General features: G+C 38.6%; 1 protein-coding gene across 1 annotated transcript; it reads right to left on the bottom strand.

Moving 5' to 3' along the window:
- Positions 1-619: 619 nt before the first annotated feature.
- Positions 620-17,977, bottom strand: LOC130569649 (melanopsin-A-like). Its single transcript, XM_057359429.1, has 8 exons — positions 17,774-17,977; positions 17,532-17,703; positions 17,050-17,214; positions 14,152-14,259; positions 7,573-7,759; positions 7,205-7,417; positions 3,155-3,220; positions 620-2,685 (listed from the first exon to the last, which is right to left on the bottom strand). The coding sequence occupies exons 1-8, from the start codon at positions 17,928-17,930 to the stop codon at positions 2,500-2,502; spliced, it is 1,254 nt and encodes a 417-aa protein (XP_057215412.1). The 5' UTR covers positions 17,931-17,977; the 3' UTR covers positions 620-2,499.
- Positions 17,978-21,358: the final 3,381 nt, after the last annotated feature.

The raw sequence follows: 21,358 nt of genomic DNA, 5'->3' as shown, positions 1-21,358 counted from the left end.
TGGAATACACTACACGACTTTTAAAATCTGAACAGATTTTTAAAAAACTAGACATCACACACTTGCAGACTTTTTGAAAGTTTGCATAGAAAAACAGGGCATCACACTACGCGATAAAATCTGCAGACTAGTGCAGACTTTCTGCAACAAATCCAGACTAAAAATCTGAGCAAAATCTTGTAGTGTATTCCAGCCTTTAGAGGCATGAGTTGAGAGATCAGTCAATTCAATTGAGGACTTTAGAAGGGTTTTGATCTTAATGTAGCGTGCACAAAGAACCTTTAAACCTTTAAATATTTCTCCCAAAAGAGCCTATTTGTTTTAAAAAAGCATGCATCACTTGACAACGAGAATAAGTGGGTAGAGGAACATATCACAACATAAAAAGAGAGGAAATACATAGTAAATATCACATACTTCCATATTAACATTCAAATAAATGTATAAATAAATAAATCTGCCATCCAGTGCTAAAAAAATTAACTTACAAAATGAAACATTTAGCTCGATCAGCAGCAATGAAATGTCAGAGGATCAACATGCTTGGAGGATGTTGGTGGCAACACCTGTTTAATATAAACATGAGGTGTGTAATATATATTTATCAGGTTATGCAGAGACAATTATAAAGAAGTAATTTGTAGCTTGATTCCCCTGAAAAGTGTAAACGGGTCATTCTACAGAAACGCACACTTTTGATATGGCAATTTATCTTAAAAATTATTTATTTTTCTAACATTTAAACTACATTACCTTTTGACTTTATGAATACACATAAATGACAGCTTGATGATTTTTTATCTTTTTTTGTGCATTCATTTAAAGAACTAAATGAATACCTTTGAATAAAGTTTTTCTATAAATGGGAGTCACTAGTGTTACTTATCTTGCACATAAGGAAGGTCACACCAGTTGCAGTAACACCAGTGACAATTTTCATTCATGGTATACTCACTAAATTAAGTAGTTTAATCCATTTGTATTCTATTTTTTTTTACAATTCCCTAACAACAAAGTAGGTCATAACAGTGAGTTAAACTAAAAGCTATGAAATCGTGAGAAAAAATGAGAACATTTCTGACAACTGAAAAGAAACAGTGGTCTTACCATGGGCCTTTCTTCATATACATCTTCAGGAAATAGGAAGAAGGAAGTTAAGTGATGTCAACAGTGTGCTTTTTATTTCAAACTAAGAGATTTTTGTGATGAAACCAGTAACACAACTCCGGGAGACCACTATTTTCATTATATATTTAATAATACTTATTCCGCTTTTTTATTTTTATTTGACAGTTGCATATGTATACATTCTTTTATTTTAAACGGTAGAAAAACTTATTTTTGACCTCAAAATAAAGCACTTTCCCTCTGTACATGTCTGAGGTGCCGAGCACTTCTGTGGTGCTTGAAAATAATTTATTAAAAAACAAATACTGCCACTTTGATGGCTCAAGAAGGTGTTATTGTTTAAATAACATGTAGTTTAATTTTAAAATATAAAAAATATAACTAAAGTGTTTTTCAAGTGTAATCTTTCTGTAAAGGCTAGGGACAGAAAAACGGACATTTCCATATAATGACCCAAACAGAGTGAATCTGTGGCACTTTTAACATTGCTCTATATATAAGAGCATCCCAGCCTGACACAGCAACACTGGCGCGGCCAATAACATTATTTTGGGGTGGATTTGTGTGTCTAACCACAGCCAGATAGGGCAGATGTTTGAAATACCTGTTTAAAAACACAAAAATGAAACAACTCACCTTCAAAAAATAAGAAAATGTCTTGCTGTATCCTCTTAGATTTTAAAGGGATAGTTCTCTCAAAAATATAAGTTCTGTCAGCATTTTCTCACCCGCTTGTCTTTTTAAACCTGTATGGCTTTCTTTCTTCCGTAAACCTGTATGACTTTTTTTCTTCCATAGAACACAAAAGAAGATATTTTGAAGAAAGTTGGTAACCGAAAAGTGCCGATTCCTATTCACTTCTATTTTATGGACACAAAACCAATGCAAGTGAATGGGTGCCAGTTAACAACATTCTTCAACATATCTTCTTTTGTGTTCTGCTCAAGAAAGAAAGTCAAATAGGTTTGAAATGACATGACAGTGAGTAAATGATGACAGAATTTTTATTTTTGGATGAACTATCACTTTAAGACCAGTGACGAATTGCACAAATAAGTCTCTGCAGAAATATCACTCAGATTAATTTTTCTAGGAGACTTTGGGTGATTTCATCCCTGAGAGGATCACCTCCACACCACTTAAAGGTTAGGTCCCCACCCTGCTTTCTTTACCACAGACCCTGTTTATCCAGTGGCCTGAGTTTCCACCTAAGCCCAGCCAAACCTACAACAATAACACTATACGGCTAAATTTCAGGTGGCATAGTTGCAGCCCTGTGTAAAAAGAACAGGAAAAAGGTGGAAGGATTGTAAAGTCAGATAGTGTCCTGAAGTATACAGTAGTTAAATCAGCAGTAATGTATAGCTGTGTTCAGTCAATCCCTGGAGGTTCCACAGTGACAGATGCTGCCTTCACTGAACCATCTGTGTGCTGTATGGAGGTGCAGCCGATGCGCCCCGCTGAGAGAAGAGCGGGACTGGATTCTGACGTTACGATGATCGAAGGGATCAGGGATGACAGTCTGTTCTTCTCTGCTTTCTCTGAGTCCACATTGGGCTTAAAAAGAAAGAGAAGGAAATCATTCTCACATCGATTTAGAAATCTAAAAATGGTTTGCAGACAAAAAATGCACATATTGTAGAACCAAACACGTCCTTCATTATTGTGTTTAGGATCTAAAGATATTTCAGTGAGGGGTGTCACCATAATAACTTTGATATTAAAAATAATGATTATTAATATTGTGTTAATGCCACACATACAATATTATCATCAATTATTCAGCAACTGTTTAAAACATTAAGCCATGATTACAAATCCTCTCTCTCTCTCTCTCTCTCTCTCTCTCTCTCTCTCTCTCTCTCTCTCCGTACAAAATCAAATGTGAATTTGACAGGTTATTTATTTGATTCATTATTTAATTATTAACAAAGTTTTATAAATATTGTGATAATATCGTGAATTATTTTGGTCAAAATAATTGTGTAGTGACAATCTTATATCATGACAATATTTGTGCACTTACAGAAGACAACAGACAACTGGACAGGCTGGCATCAGACTCTGACATCTCATCTCTGTCGTTCACCGTCTGGAAGAGAGAACGGGCATATAAAATTCAATAAATTACTAATAATCAACATAATTTTTGATATAGTTGCACTTCATGAATAAATGATCACTAATAAAGTTTATAACTAGGCTGTCGAATTGACAAACGGAGTTTATATGAGTACACGGTCAGTTTTCTATTTCTCCATGTTGAGTTAAACCAGTATAGAAAGGTGGCATGCCCACCACCAGAAGGTGCCACCCAGTGGACACACTGATGGCATTCATCTAGAGCGTGATGACCTGGGATAAACCGCTGTTTGGCCGGATTATCTCTTTAAAAACAGCAGATTAAAGCAGAGAATTCATGCAGTCTTAATCTTAATGTGACAGACCCTTGTTCAGGTTCAATCTTTAAAGTCACGCCCCGCTCACTGACCCGCACCATTACATCCATATCTTCTGCTTGCTCCACTGGTTCATCAGTTTTAAGCATTAGGCTTTCATCTAAAGTGATTCACAGTGCATTCAAGCTATGGCTGATGTTTATAGGAGCTGATGTCTGTGCGTTCCCTAGGATTTGAACCCATAACTTTAGCTGAGTAGCTGAGCTACTGTGATGGGAAACTTCAGTAAAAACACCGTTAGACTATTGATCGTTTTGAGTGGCAAATGAAGCGCAGAAAAGCGGGATTTGTCTCAATCCATTAAGGGAGGGTTCTGTGTATCTGTCATTTTGTACAATCACAAGAGCAATAAAAACTGACTATAAAAGCCTTTAATACAATAAGACAAGTGTATGTACGTCATGAGAAGTCCAGCTCAGGAATATTTATCACTATTGGAGGTCAAAGAAGCACATAAAATTTTAAAGCAATATGGGTGAAAGCCCCAATGCTGTCCACACATTTTTTTTTTGCTGCCTTTAGTTTTTAGGTATAATCAAATTGGTTTTACAGGTCATTTCAACATACTATATTAAGTTTTGTCAATGTCTTTACATTTCATTAGTTCAACAATTTCAACTTATTTTTATAAATGATTAATCTTGTCTTATTGAGTTTAAACGCAGTGTCTCTGCTTTGTTTATTTCCGCATTTGTCACGTGTTGAAGTCGTGTTTGTTCTCGTGCTGGTTTCGTTGTTATTGGGAGATATTGGGAGGCGTGTCCAAACCCAGGTACCGGATTTAAAACTGTGAACTGTGCCCAGTTTTGTGGGAGAAGCATTTTGTTGCAGCCGAAGTCAACAGAAGCGCGTAAGTTTAATTGATTAATCTTGTCTTATTGAGTTTAAACGCAGTGTCGTTGCTTTGTTTATTTGATGTCTCCAAGGTCATGTCTTCTAACCACCCAACTACCTGCCCGCTAGATCCCATCCCCACTCGTCTCCTCCAGGCCATCTCTCCATCGGTTGTTCCCGCTCTGACCCAAATTATCAACTCGTCTCTCATCACTGGTACATTTCCCACAGTCTTCAATGAGGCCCGTATCTTGTTCTGTCCAGACTGGACTACTGCAATGCGCTACTGGCTGGACTTCCAGCTTGCACAACCAAACCTCTACAGACGATCCAGAATGCAGTGGCAAGAGTGGTCTTCAATGAACTGAAGAGAGCTCACGTCACTCCTCTCTTCACTAAGTTACATTGGCTCCCTATAGTCGCTCGAATCAAATTCAAGACTCTGCTCCTGGCCTACAAGACCACCACTGATTTGGCACCCCCTTACCTTCCCTCGCTAATGCAGACTTATATACCCCGCAGATCCCTACGCTCGATCCCTACGCTCTGCAAACGAACGACATCTTGTGGTGCCATCCCAAAAAGGTAAAAAATCTCTCTCACGTACCTTCTCGGGATCGGTTCCACATTTATGGAATGATCTGCCCGCTGCTACAAAATCAGCAGATTCTGTAGCCATCTTTAAGAAGCGTCTGAAAACACATCTCTTCCATCAACACCTGACTGATCAGTTCTGACTTCTATCTCTGTTCTACTCTTTCAAAAAAAAAACAATCTTGGCTCTGTATACTGTGGTAGGCTATATGAGACCAGTTTTCTTTTATTGCACTTATGCTTTTTTTGTCCTTATGTTGTTCCAATTGCTTCCATTGTTTCCCTCATCTGTAAGTCGCTTTGCATAAAAATGTCTGCTAAATGACTAAATGTAAATGTATGAGTTATTTTAACTCAACTAACTAAAAAATGTGTTGTGGGCTCTATTGACAGAAATGCAATATAATTTACATAACTATGTCTTCAGAGGTGTATAAAGACCTTACATAATGAAGCGTTTTGTTTTTATAACCATATTTCTGTAAATACACCGTGGGTCCCCTTACATGGAATTCTCCATGTTGTTTCTACAGTAGCCCTAAATGGACAAAGTGCTCTACAGAGCGCATTTCATAAATACGTTATCTCCTTCAGCAAAGAAGCAAAAAACGTCTTTGTCTGTGTCAGCCACTGTAGTGCTTTAAAAGGAAGGGATGAGCGGTGGAGTTCATAAATTCTAAATTTCATACACTGGACCTTTAAGACAGCAAAAACAATATAGCATCTAAGCATTTTACTATAGTTTACTACAGTAAATACTATAGTATACCACAGTACTTGTCATGTCGGACACCTTAAGAGTGAGAGAACCTGTTGCCCAGGATCTATCACTTAGGTTAGGGTTTGAAGAAAGAAATTTGTCAAATCTTTGAGAATTGTATTTGTGATGAGTTGAAGTAATTAGTGACAGAGTTGTGTTTCGACCTTGGGAAGTGATGGAAAAAGCTTGTGAAAGTAATGAAAAACTCCCTCAACCTTTAATTTAACTTTAATAATGCTTCTACATTATTTTTCCCCTGAGGTTTTCTCAGAAGGTTGGTAAAATGTACAAACATAAGGTTTGGACAAACTTTCACTTATTAAACTTGTATAATTTAATCTTTTGGAGTTTAGAAATATGGCATCTATTCGATTTTTTCCACATTACTTCACTATGTCTATTTGTACTTAACCAATAGGCACTAACATGCACATGCTGCATGTTAGGCAAGTCTAGGCAATAACATGCACTGTTTTCATCTACACTCTTAAAAATAAAGGTGCTTCACGATGATATAGAAGAACCTTTTTTGTCTAAATTGTTCCATAAAGAACCGTTAACATGCTTTCAAAAGACCTGTTCCGAATTTATTTGACTAACCAATAACTCTGTCTGTCTAAAAAAAAATTATGTTGTTCATTCTCTCCTTTGCTTACTCCAGCTTTAATCCTCCTAGTAGCATGGCCTTGTAAACTAATGGTACTGTTTAGCTTGTTGACAAAATGTTTATATGCTCTCCTACTAGTCGCTTTGGATAAAAGCGTCTGCCAAATGAATAAATGTAAATGTTCCTGTAGCTCAGTGATTAGAGCATGGCGTTAACAATGCCAAGGTCATCGGTTCGATCCCAGGGATTGCACATAATTAGAAACAAATGTATAGTATAATGCAATGTAATGCTTTGTATAAAAGCGTCTGCCAAATGCGTAAATGTAAGAACCTTTCTGTTTCACAAAAGGTTCTTTGTGGCGAAAAAAGGGTTTTCAGATCATAAAAAGGTAAGAAATAGATGGTTCTTTAAAGAACCTTAAACTAAATGGTTCTTTGTGGAACCAAAAATGGTGTGTAATCTACACAGTAAAGTGTAGATTGCACCTTAGTTTCAGTAAATTCAGTTTTTTGGATGTTTTCTGGAGTCCTATGACAGGATCAAAGAAAATGTTTTTATTGCAGAACTTTGTCAATGTGCAGTCAAAAGAAGTGACAAAACTTTTTGTCATTTGTCATACAAATATACTGGGAGAAACCAAGAGAGCGAGCTATCTCCACAATATGATGGATGAAATAAAATTTCCATGCATTTTTAAATGTGATGGACTTGTCTCTTCTCTAAAGATGAATGTGGGCTTCCTTCTTTAATAAATCACCTGAACATTCGGATGAGCTGGACAGCGTGTCATTAATGACATGATCCTGGACTCTCACTTACGCTGATGTAAGCACACGTACGGTTTAGTCCCGGCTCAATGAGGCTCTGGGCTGATGTTCTGTTGTAGATACCAGAGTCTCTGCTCTTGACCTTCAGCCTTAGAGAGCTGCTGTGCTTCATGTCCAAAAAGTCCTTTCGAATCTCACACGACGCCTGACAACTAGCAGGAAGGGAACTTCCGCTGGAGAGATCCACCTCTGTATCCATCCAGCCCTGTAGCCCAAATACACAACAGTCACTATAGTGATTATTTGTAACTTCTGTTTACACGAATGCTTGCTATAGCGCCCCCTTGAGCCAACGCTAAGAATTCAACTCACGAAAGAGCCCCTGTGTACTTGCATACTGTATGTGTGGTGTGTTCGTACCGACTCGCTGTCGGACACTGATGACAGCCGTGGTTTCCCAGCACGCTGCAGGTTTTTTCTGGTCTCAGAGCAATGGCTGGTCACTGTGGAACGCCGTGTTGACATAAAGCTACTGCTGCTGAATCGGTCTCTATGAGGCACGCAAAGCAGGACTCCCAGACATGGTATGTACTTTGCGATCGCAGATCTGAGAATGAGAAAAGGACATTATAAAGATATAAAGAGAGGAATTAGAATATTGATGGGAAAATAAGAGTGCACTTTGTTGTGAATGATGTATTGTTTAAACAATCTTTCAAAGGAGAGGAAAGAGTCAGGGAAATCACGTTATCTACATTGTACCAGTACAAAAGGTCTTTTGAACTGAAAGGGATCTCTACCAATACTTATGACTTGTCTTATTCATTCTCATTAGAACAAAATGCTCATTAGTTACATTTATAACCTAAAGGCTGCATATTGAGCACACTGTCAACACTATTAAAGACAATAAGTACATGAACAGGACTCCTCCCGTTTCATCCTGGGTACTGTCCCGGAGGACCACGTCCTGGTCACCGGGGCCGTGGGGCTCTCAGTCCCGTCCATCCCAGCATCCTCAGGTCCGGGCCCTCCCAGCCTCCGTGGAAGGTGTGGGAGAAGGGAGTCATGGGACTCCCCATCTGACTCCTCTGGCGTGGAGATGGCTACACTCCCATCTGCATCTCCGCAGCCAGCCACGTGCCCAGTGGTCTGGCCCCGGAAAAAGAAGAGGAAGAGAGGGTTGCTGCCTTTTCCGCCAGCACCCCAGCCAGCGTTCCAGCTGGCGAACCAGCCGGATATCCAGGCGGCACCCCAGCCAGCATCCAGTCCAGCCCAGCAGCCGGGATCCAGTCTGGCGGCACAGCCGGCGTCCAGTCCGGCATTCCAGCCGGGGTCCAGTCCGGCGCAGCCGGCGTCCAGTCCGGCATTCCAGCCGGCGTCCAGGCCGGTGCAGCCGGCGTCCAGTCCGGTGCAGGCGGCGTCCAGTCCGGTATTCCAGCCGGCGTTCAGTCCGGTATTCCAGCCGGCGTGCAGCCGACGTCCAGTCCGGTGCAGTCGGCGTCCAGTCCGGTGCAGCCGGCGTCCAGTCTGGTGCAGCCGGCATCCAGTCCGGCATTCCAGCCGGCGTCCAGTCCGGTGCAGCCGGCATCCAGTACGGCGACTCAGCCGGTGACTCAGCCGGCCTTCCAGCTGGCCCTCCAGCCGGAGACTCTGCCGGCCTTCCAGTCCGGCTGGCAGCCTAGCCGGCCCCACCCACTGCTAAGACTCCTCCCACTGTCCCACCCTTGTTTAGTGTCCCCAAGTTTTGGCCTCCTGTTGTCCCACCCCCCCTCCCTTGTTTGTTATTTTTGATGGCCCATCATGTTACCCCTAGTCTGCTCTGTGCTTTGTCTCTGGTGTCTGTCTTTGTGCCTCTCTGTTTTGGCCCGCTGAGGTTTCACCCTTGGGACTCCGTGAGGCGTCCCTTGGGGCGGGGGTTCTGTCAGGACTCTGTCCTTCCTGTTACGAGTTCTCATGCTCACTGGACGGAGTCGTGACAGAACCACGTCTTGCGGGTTTATGTTGCGTTTTGTGTGGAGACACGTGGCTTTGTTGCCACTTTCGCCGCGTGTCATCCTGTCTTGTCTCTCAGTCCCGCCTTCCTGTCTCCCATAATCTTACTTTGAGTGTTAATCCCAGTCACCTGCCCATCACCTCCCTTATGTAATTACCCTTCGTTAGTCTTCCCACATATAATGCCCCTTTGTTCTCTGTCCTTTGCCGGTTTGTTGTCGTGTATACTACATGTCAACCCCTTCGTGTCGTTCATATAGTAAGTCTTGAGTTGTTCATGTTTATCTGTTTCCCTAGTCTAGCCCTGTTTCTACCTTTTTGTTAAGGTGTTTGTTATTTATTGATTCCTAGTTATTCCCCCACGTGGGAAGTGTTTTTTTTTTTTTAGCGAGTATTATTTTCCTCTTTTCCCCCTCGTGGGTTTTGTTTTGTGTTTTTGTTAAATAAATAAATAAAAATTTTTGTACTCTCCTGTCTGCAACTGGGTTCTGCCAAACCGTTCCGTGACACACATTTTATTAGGCATGTTTTCTGTGAGTTGAACCCACAACCTTTGCCGTTGCAGCACCATGTTCTACAGCTGAGCTACAGAAACACTATACAAGTATACAGAGATGGCAATAGCTATTCATTTAATATTCACTTGCAAGTAAGAGCTCTGTAAAATACCTTAATAATCGTCACGGGTCTAGTGAAGCCACAGATTTTTTTTGTTTACTTTTATCCCATTTCCAAGCAACATAGACTGCATATATGGGTAATATTTCATCACTTTGAAGAAAAAAATGAAAAAAGAAAAATCTGTGATGTGGGAAAAAAACATTGCATAATAGAAATGACAAAGGTTAAAAAATATTTAATTACATTATTTTTCCTTATACCATGGTCTGTCTAAATCAGGGGTTCTCAAAGTTTACAATCAATGGTCCAATCTGAATTTTCCACAAAGGTCCGATACAATTTTCATTACAAAACTTGTTTAAATAAAACTTTAAATAACTTTAAATAAGTTTTTTTGCAAAAACAGATAACTTGACATTCTTTTAAAATCATCTTTTATTATGTTATCATGTTTTTATTGTGTTTTATTGTGTTATTTAGCTGTATTGTATTTTATTATACTTAAAGGGGATGTGCTGCAACGGTGTTTCATGCATTCTGACTTCTTTACAATCTTAAACGTTTTGTCTTCTCATGGTTGACATGGTCAACTTGTCAAAAAACGAGTTGGACATATGACGTAGTGTTTCTGTGCTTGATACAATCCCCCAGCATTCGTATAGGTTTCCGAAAGTTTTTTTCGAACATGAAAATTCAACTTTTCTTAGTCCTTTATTGGACAATTATCTTATGTTATATATTATATTCTGTTATATAAATGGTGGATATAACGCTTGATTTGGAGATTGTTTGAAACTGATAGATGGATCGGTCCCAGCGCTAAAAGATGCAGGACATGAACCTCACGCGGTAAGTGAAACTGAGTCATATGTCTGTGTTTTGTTTGCAATGGGTGTTCACCTGCTTTAGTTCCGTACCATCGCCAGTGAATACACTTTATTTTATGTATCATGCAGCACAAACGTCTATCTGGGCAACAAATTATGCGCATATTTACAGACAAACTAGTTCATGTTCATATGCCCAGGCAGTCAGTAGCAGTGACAAAATTTTGAAATTTTTTTTTGATCAGTCAGTTGAATGTGCTGCTGTTCTCTGCCGGTCAGACACAGAGAAAGATGAGCTGTGTCGGGAAAGCAAAACCTCGGCTCGCGGGGGCAATGGACTACTTGCACGTAGTCTTCCGCGTGCCCCTCGATGTGGCTCAGTCATTTCCAGGAACAGTGTAATGGCCAATTTATGGTTCTGCGTAGGACCTACGCCATAACCTACGGCGTAGCCTACGTATGTAGACGACGCCGTTGTGAACATTTATGGTTCTGCGTTGAGAGTATGCGTCGTACTGCAATTACACCGCCGAAACGCTAGTTGGCCCTTTGTGTTTTCACGGGTTTGCTCTTCTTCGCCGATGTTTTGTGTGTATTCTAGTGTATACAAACGACAATGGAGGCTGATCGCATCTTAATGCATCTTAATGGAGTTGGAGCTGATCGAAACAGAAAAATGTGTAATCCGTTATTTTATTAACCTTACTTTCATGTTAGAAGTTAAACAGATGTTATATTAAACTTAGTCTTGTCCACATTTTGGATTTTTATGTGTGTTCATTTAGATATTGTTGAAAAAAGTATACTTTTCAAAGGGGTGTACTCCGCAGAGCACATACATACTGTAGATGTCAAAACTGTGTATTGAAATGATACCCTGATAGAATATCATATTTTGTCATGGACAACTCACCCTATTAATTGTTTAGTTAAAAATGAAACGAAATGCAACCAAGATCTGGAAGTGTCACAATTTTGTTCTTTATTTGCAAAAGAGTCAAAGAACAGAATATGTAAAAGTGCAAACTATGTATAGATGAGTATACAATGCAATATTAACACAAATATAAAACTTTAAAAAAACTTGTAACAATAAAAGATAAAACAAAAAATAAAACTATAAAGCCAATAAAGTGCAAAAGATGGTGCACAGTGTTTAATAAAGTGCGAAGTTCTTCATGTCTTTTGCTGACACTCTTCCAAACGGACGTTAGAGGAAATCTCTCTCCAAGAATTTGCCGCCATCTGACAGTCTTTATAGTCCGCCGAAGAGGAGTCATACATATGCGTGCATTTCCGAACCTCTTCAATCAGATGCTCAGTACTTGGTCGATGTCGATGCTCGCCATGTTGTTCTTTTGTGGACTCTGAACTTGTCGGAAGAAGACGGCAGAAATGCGTAGAAGGAAGTACGATGCTGCCAAACCGACCAATCACAGCGCTTGCGGTCCGCGTAGGGTCCGCGTTGAGTTGACGCGTTGTTACATTTTTGGAGAGGTGCGCGTCAGGCTACGGCGTAGGGTACGCACAGGGTACGCGGCTCTGCGTAGGGCGTAGGTCCTACGCAGAACCATAAATTGGGTTTAAATCGTATCTACATGCAGAGATCATGGTAGATTATTTCTATTTTAATGTGGTCACTTAATTAAAAACAATAAATCCTGTTTGTGATGTTAACATGCTTTAATGTGGGTTTTTATAATAGATCTTAAATAAGCAGAAGTTCTCCTAATATATTTTATAAAAGTATACTCATCTCCTGAATAATAAAGCTGTTGTATGAACCCTGCAGCAGTCCATCTCTTTCCTTAACGGTGTTAAGCCCATTGCACATTGAGTCCGAAATTTGCGTCCGAAATTTCCGCACGTTAAAAAATAAATACGACCTTGCGTTATGTCAATCACATTTACACACTGCCTCCCATATCCATCATAAAAAAATTCGGACCGGGTTCGATTTTATTTTTTCGCATCCGTCAAGCATTTTGAGTGGCCTTTTTTAACAATTCAGAGACACCGTACAAACAAGAGCCAAATACGAAAAACGCATACGAAAATTTCGGACTGTATGTGCAAAGACCTTTAGTCTCTATAGATTATATTTCATACATTTTAATTACAATAAAATTACACCATACAATGATTGTTAAATGTTCTATGTGGTTTTTAAATTAATTAGACGTTCATTCACATTGGAAAGTATTTTAAAATAACAATGTGCAGATAGAGCAGATTTAATGCCAAATAAATACAATAACTGTGAGAAAAAATGTAGAATTTATCCTTAAACGTTTTAACTACACTTTTTACATAGGCTTACATTTTCTACTGCGTGAAAGCTAAGTTTATCTTTACCTGACGGAAGAAGTCATTAAAGACTGCAACAATGGTTTGTGCGCGCCTATGTGCATGTTTGTTTGGCACTTGAAATACAAAGTGAAGGCAGGTCCGGATCGAATTCCCTCCCGGACTGGATCCGAAACGGTGTCTGGACTTTGAGAAGGGCTGGTCTAAATACTCAATTCTGATTGGCTGGAAGGTGTGCATGGATTATCCCTTACGTAAATATTGATGACGGTTTCCAAAACATCACACAAGGTTTAGGTGGTGTTAAAGTCCCTGTGAACCGGAAGTTATTTTTACATCCGTATTCTGACACATTTCCGAGTGAAAAGGAATTTCAAAGGAGAAAATTAGTTTTTCACTGCGAATTGATTGGATGTGTAAAGTCAGCTGTTGCATTTTGAAATGAAACTGACAGTTGAAGGGGAGGAGTTAACGGATGCTTTTAAAGATTTATACTTTATCGTTAAAAATCTATTTTTAATAGAAAAGATCAATGACTGATAATTGATGCCTACTTCTGCTGTTGCACTGAATAGAGGCTATAAGGCAGATTATGACCTCTATAGGTGCTTCAACATGAGGTAGAAATCTTGCTTTGCCCATCCCATCCCCGCCCTGACATGACCCACACCGTATGACCCACACAAGGTCAAAAATGAAAGCGCCGTACAAAAATGTCCTACAGTATATAATCAAAACATGGGGGCAAATAATAGGTGACATATTTGTTTTATACAATTAAAAAATCATAATATAAATTGTAAAAAAATGCCCCTGAAACAAAAGTTTCAGTTGAAGCGTTGCCCATTAATAGACAAATTTATTTCTGACACTGGGTCCGAATGAATCCACAGCACATCAATCTTAAATAAACCTGACTTGTGAAGACCAGAGTCAACCTCTGTCATCTCAAGGTATTTTGTGTTCATCACACACCGCTACCAATCACCGTGAGTCTGCCTGGCCTTGAAGCACACAGCATGTATTACTCGAGGAACCATGTTTCATTTCACTTGACAAGTCTTTGTATTGGAAGTCTGAAGTAAACAGGAGTTGCTGGTTATTGACTCAGATTTGCTGTTTTGCTTCAGTGCTCTTACTAGTCATTTCAATTTTTGCTCAGCATACAAGACAACTTGCGCTCAGCACTCAACAATAAGAGCTTGCAGACCTCAATCATTCTGTGAAATCAGCACCAGCCCCCGCATACCTGTATTTTGGGTGAGTGATGGCGTAGATTATGGGGTTGTGGATGGCGGATGCCTTGGCGATCACGGCAGGTACAGAGTTCATGTACGGCGTGAGCATGTCAGCGTAGCTTTGGAAAAAGTAGGAGCACGTAGACATTAGACACCGCTTTGTATCACTTAACCTGGCATGACAACACATCACGGCTCAGCACAAACTTCATTCGATTACCAAGAGGCAAGTACATGAGTTAAAACATATCAGCAGGTACAAGAAAGTGATCATTACATTGTCAAAAGAAGTCTGATTAAGCGTAGCGCATTTATTTTAAAGACTGTGACACCAATTTTGAGTCTTTGATTATTGTCAGTCTCACTTATACACTGTGAAAAAATCCAGTAAAAAAATGTAATTTTCCAGCAGCTGGGGTACCAGTAAAATACTGTAAAATACTGTAACAGTTTTATCACGTAAAATGTTTTTCATGTTGTTCTTGAAAATTTGCTGTCTTTTTCTGCAATTTGACATTTTCTTACCATATTTAAAATAATATTTTTTTCACAAAATAATACATTTTTTCAGTTTAGCTTTACTGAGTACCGCAGAGATGACGTGTTTTTAGGCCAACCCAGAACTTAGCGCTGCACTAGTTCCCTCGACCGAAAGCCCATGGATTTTTCCCATAAAAAATAAGCTCTCTGATTAACAAAGGTTTCTGATGTTTACACGTTTTTTGTACAAACTTTACAAATTAACTTAACATTTGTTACTTTTGAAGCCTCAATACAATTGCCAAACGTAAAAAGTTAACATGAGGCTATGAACACTACACTACGGTTGCTTGATATCAACATCACCACCACCAAAGCCATTGAGAGAGAGATAGTCCGTTGACTCCAATGGAACAGTTTTTTCACAGCAATGGCTGAACAACCCAGTCTCACAGGAATTTGTGAAATTGTCAGGAACTGTAATCTATTCGTATCCATTCGTGTTCATCAACATCAGCACGACTTTTTTCGTGTCACTAGCACAACAATTTTTCAATACACAGCCCGCCCGCGTGTGTATGTACATTTATATATTTCTAACCTGATATCAAAAGAAGTCGCAAATACTTAATAACCAACACCTTACCTCACCCCAAACCCTAAAATCACAGCCGCAAAGGCTAATTTAGCTAAAAAATACTAGTTTCACTAGGTGGCAAAGCAATGATAAATGGCTACCCTAACCCCGCCCCTAAACATAACGTCACATGGGAAAAGTCATATCATAACAAAACATACGAATAAGATCGTAGGAAATCACACAAATGAGCCACCTTGTAGAATAGGTATATGAATTCCCATCAGATTGCTTTGATATATATTTATACATAGGAAAGATATTGCGAAGTACTTTTGATGAAAAGTCGTGCTGGGTGACGCAAAAATTGCATGTTGACTGACACAAAAAAAGGGGGAAATTCGTGTTGATGAACACGAATTAATAGATTACCGTTCGTGACAATTTCACGAATTCCCGTGAGACTGTGTTGGGCTGAACGCTCCATGAATCACGTGATGCTTGAATTCACGTGAAATTTTAACTTCTGATCTCTCGACTCTTAATGGGCCATGATTTTTTTACACCTAAGCACCTGTTCACTTTGTAATTTAAAACAATTAAATGATCGTATATTAGGCTAGAAAAGAAAATACTTTATTAATGTAATGAAAATAAGAAATCGCATCGGAATCTATTTTTACATTTGTTATACTAAACAAAAAAAAACTAATCTTTCTATTTTTGTCATTATTCCTTTTCAGTTATCAAAAGGGTAAAGCATACACAGACCTTCACCCTATCTTAAAACTTGCGTACACGAACCGAGACCTGTCGTGAGATTTGATCGTAGCAACTGCTCATGTCCATATTGATAAATGGCGAGTTTTGCGTGGAAACTACGCCCAATGGCTCTGACCACCACCAAGCCTCCGACAACAAGACGTGTTATCTGGTAAGTAATTACTCAGTGAATGAATGCACATCCACGTTTTTAGAGATGTGTGCCCATGTTGCATTATTTTTGAGATTTATATTAAAAAAACATTGACTTTGGGGCGATGGAACCAGAGTCGCTTCCGGGGTTTGCATACAAAAAAATATGTCATCTCTGAGGTACGGCCTTTAAAGAAAGGAAGATACTGTATCTGCTTTTCACATAAAACGCCACAATAGACAGATTAAGATAATTGGATGCTGTTATCAATGATCTTTGTTCTTTTTAACTTATTTCTGGCTTGAATTTCTAGTTATGTTGAGTTGCCTCTGACATTTCCTAATATGTGACCCTGGACCACAAAACCAGTCTTAAGTAGCACAGGAACATTTTTAGTAATAGCCAAAAATACTTTGTATTGGTCAAAATCATTAGGACATTAAGTAAAGATCATGTTCCATGAAGATATTTTGTAAATTGATATATCAAAACTTCATTTTTGTGAGTAATATGTTATGCTAAGGACTTCATTTGGACAACTTTAAAGGCGATTTTCTCAATATTTTTATTTTTTGCACCCTCAGATTCCAGATTTTCAAATAGTTGTATCTCAGCCAAACATTGTCGTATCCCAACAAACCATACATCAATTGAAAGCTTATTTATTCAGCTTTCGAGTGATGTAAAAATCTCAATTTCAAAAATTTGACTGGTTTTGTTGTCCAAGGTCACATATAACAGAACAGCAGTAAATACATCCAACAAACAAACATAAAACAATATAGTAACGGTTATAGAGATATTTTAAAAGGCATTGGAATCTGAATATGGTAAATAAATTGTTTTTCAAAACTTCTATCTCTGTATCACGATTCACAACACTAACACAAATGTCGCTTAAGAAATGGATCATGAAAAGGAAGTGTTCATTCTCACCCTGCAAAAGCTGTGAGTGCCACGCATGAGTAAGGAGACCAGGAGATGACATACAACAAGATGACTATGAGTGCTATCTTTGCCATCTTCCATTCATTCTTCATCCGGTGGAATTTCTTGATCGAGTCTTTGGATCCTCCTTCTCCATTGATTTTTCCCACAGCTCTGTAATCCCCATCACACAGAAAACACATGCATCAATTCACAAAGTCAACAAACAGAGTTGATTGCTCTATGTCTTCGGTGCTGTTTTGACAGTGTCCTTTACAATCTAAAATCAATCTCTTTTTTAACACTGACATAATTTCCTCTGCAGAAAACCTCGCACTATCCTCTGTGCTTCCTCTTTCCAGATTCAACAAAGCTCCTCAGCTCAGAAAAAAAACTTTAGTAGTAATTATTGTAAGACCGTTTTGTGAACTTAAAATAAAAAACAATTATTAAGGGCTATCCATGTAACGGTCAATAAAACTTAGAGTCACCTGTTGGTATCACGGATGGCCCGGAAGATGAAGATGTAGCAGTACATGATGACAAAGAGGGGAATGAAGAACACAAAGATAAAGAGCAACATGGTGTAAGCGCGTACAGATGGACTGAAGGTCATGTAATCCCACGAACATGAAGTCAGCAGACCTTCAGGAACATATGCACCTGAACGAGAAGATAACATTGAATTAGGGGATGCTGTTTGTGCATGTGAGCATGTGGGTGCTTCACTCACTCCATCCGAAGAAAGGAGGCAGACTCCAGCACATTGAGTAAAGCCACGCAGCGGCGAGTATGACCAGGGCGCGTTTGCGTGACATAACGCCAATGGAAGCCAGAGGGCGAGTGATGACAATGTATCGATCCACTGCAATAATCATGAGTGTGATCATTGAGCAGATGCCAAACAGAGCACCGCAGAATGCATATAACTCACAGCCTGTGTAAAGAACAAGACATTGATGAAAAGAAACGTTTCACCTTGTGATGAAATACTGACGCCTTTAAACAGAGAAAAAGTCACAGGTGCATCTGAAGAGCTAATACTTTATATTAGAATAAGGTGCATTTACACACTGTTGAATGCTGCATAGCAGACATGCATTTATACAGAAGTACACAATTGCTTAAATATTATTTAAAATTATTTTACCCATTAAAAAAAATCCCAGATGAGATCCCTTCTTAATCATTTCTCGTAGGCATTAATGAGAATAAATGGAAAACAAATAGAAAATCCTGTCAAATTCAGTCATCATTTCAACCTCACATTGTTCACGTTGTGCTGTGAAATTTTTTTTGTTCTGCTGAACACAAAAAAGATATTTGGAAGAGTGTTAGTAGGACAACCAAAGAGTTCTGGGGCACTATTGACTAATATAGTCAAAGGAAACAAATACTATAGTAGTCAATGGCGCCCCAGAACTGTTCTCTTTCCCACATTTTTTAAAAGATCTGCTTTTGTGTTATACATAAAAAAGAAATGTATACACAGGTTTGGAACAACTTGAGGGTGAAATTATGACAGAATTTTCATTTTTGGGTTTAAGACCCAGACGTGTAACAAATGTCTCTGTTGTCCCAAAACTGTCATAAACTGAGTTCAGATTTGCCAAGTCTGCAATCAAAAGTCAATATTATTCAAAATGTCAATATGAACGCAAACTATTCAAAATGTCAATATGAACGCAAACATTTCTCATCAATTTGACCCAAATCTAGATTATTACCTATACAATCTGCAATCATTTTACAGTTTTATAATCTTCAAGTATTTTAACAATGATCTCATTTGTTTTATCAATTTTAACTACAATATCTGAGACAAGGTTGCTATAAAAGAGCCAAACCTCTAAACCTGTGGTTCTAAAACTCTTCAGATCAAGTACCACCTTTAATAAAATGAGTTGTTCCAAGTACCACCATAGTGACTGCCATAGAAAAATCACTTGAATAAACATTCAAATTAAGAGTGAATATTTATCTTTACACCTCGTCCTCCAATTCTAATGTATTATTAATAATACAAACACTTTTTTATTCATAAGCTGTTTTCAAACTAAATAACATTTAGTTTTTCAAGTTAGTCAGCAGTAATAGTGGACACAAAACACTTTTCTATAGTGCACAGTAAACAGGGCTCTGTAAATTACTTTTATGGGGGATTTATAAACTTTGTGAGGACTTTCAGAAAGACTACAAACCTATATCAAAGACAGACCGTGTAGAAAGAATTTTTAACACAGAAGATAAATATTGGTATACTTAAAGGGCATATGACGCAAATACTTGTTTTTCTGTGTCTTTGGTGTGTTATAAGTTGCCCATGCATGTATTAGACACTTAAAATTGCAAAAAATGTAAGTGTCGGAACAAAAGATGCATTCTATCTAAAAGCGAATGCTCACCCATACCTGCCTGAAATGCCTCGTGTAACCACACGCCCAAAAATCTATGTCAGTTCATGGTATGATTTGACTAAGACCGCCCAAATGTATACGCAAGTAAGGTGGTCATACCTGTCAGTACAATTGCTTTGGAACCTGATGTTCCAAATATGGTAAGAGGCGTTACATTTACAGTATTCGACCAATCACTACGCACTGGTTAACTGGCCAATCATAGCACACCTCGCTTTTCAGAGCGATGAGCTTTGTAAAAAATCTGCACGTTTAAGAGAGGCGGGGCAAAGAGAATATACAAACATGCACGGTATGTGGAAAATACAGCGTTTTTTAACCTTAAATCGTGTATACACATTGCATTACATCTAAAACCAACGATAATATTCGTTTAAGCCGTGTCATATGACCCCTTTAAACGTCAAGAGAACAGCTGTATCTAACAAACAGAGACTTTACTGCAGCGGCTCGTCAATGTGACGAGTCAAAACTAAATCACAACGGGCACTTCATTGATTTAACCTCGAGTAGATGCAGACGCGTGTTGATTAAGCGCTTTACAGCATTAACAACAACAGCTTTAAACAGCCGTTCAAGTGCAGAAATACACAAGAAGCTTAATTTTGCACACAGCTCATCGGAAGAGAGAGTGTGACCCTGCGTTCCAATTCGCCTACTTATACTATGCCCTAATAGTAGGTACTGTTTTTGTGTTGGAATAGTAGGTTCTTTTGAGCGCATGGCAAAAGAGATTGCAAACACTGGGACATACTAACAGGAAGCGGAAGTGGCCGTTGTTGCCTAGACAACATTGTGGCCAATAACTGTCACACACATCAAAATACAGCTCTTCTTTCCATTAAGGTATTTATTCATTCATTATTTGTATGTAATGTTTACTGTATACTTACATTTGTTAATTTAGTGACGCATCAGTTATATAATTTATTAATGCAGTGGAGCGTATTAATGCCTGTCACCTGCCTGAGTTACAGTGACCAATGATAAATAAATGATAATTAATATAACTGTATTAAAATTGCACATAGGCTATATGAGATTTATTCCGTATTTATCGATCATGTATTAAACATTTTACATTGTGAATATACAGTTTTTAATTTCCTGTCGTGTCCCGTACCACCAGGGCTCTCTTTAAGTACTAACGGGTAGCCCCCAGGGGGCCTCCAAAATGTTCTAAAAGATCCCCAGAATTTTTTTTAAAACAAAAGACAGCAAAAATGTCAAATTCTACTGAATTACTAACGTCAAAGTAAAGATGTTTATTATACAACAGAAATATTATAGTGTGAATGATAAACAGATTGTCAAATTTACGAAGAAATATGTTTTTAAGGAAATGTATTTTAGAAAGGGGGTCTCTCTTAAGAGGTTCATCATATTTGGTGGTCCTTGGCATGAAAAAGTTTGAAAACATGTGCTCTAAGCAATACAATTTTTCTCTGAGTTGTTGTAAATCACCTAATACTCCTAAACCAAAGTTTAACATTGAGACACTGACTGTATATCTCAGTGCAGCAATGCAGGGGTTACATCACAGCACAATCCTCATACGTTCTACTTATTAAACTACAGCCACACCATGGGCAGGATATCAACAACATGACTGATGTGCAAATTCTCACATTTTTAAACAATGTTAAGTCTATGGGAGATGATTTCAGACAGATGTGCCAAGAGAAAGCTTGTCAAAGCCTGACATCGTATAATTTAAGATTGACACACACATTTGTTTTTTAATCTGAGTGTTGAAGTTTCATTGACTTCTATTGTTTATTGTATACTGAGCTACTAATGTTTTCTTTCCTGCATCACTCTTTTTTTGCAGAAAACTTTTTACATTTTATATTTCAGTTAGAACATTTTTCAAGCCATATTTAAAAGCTGCTATCTGTAAC

This window comes from Triplophysa rosa, linkage group LG18 (assembly GCF_024868665.1).
Source record: "Triplophysa rosa linkage group LG18, Trosa_1v2, whole genome shotgun sequence".
Classification (NCBI taxonomy): domain Eukaryota; kingdom Metazoa; phylum Chordata; class Actinopteri; order Cypriniformes; family Nemacheilidae; genus Triplophysa; species Triplophysa rosa.
The sequence above is the reverse complement of the archived record's forward strand: the minus strand, read 5'-3'. Positions and strand labels throughout refer to the sequence as shown.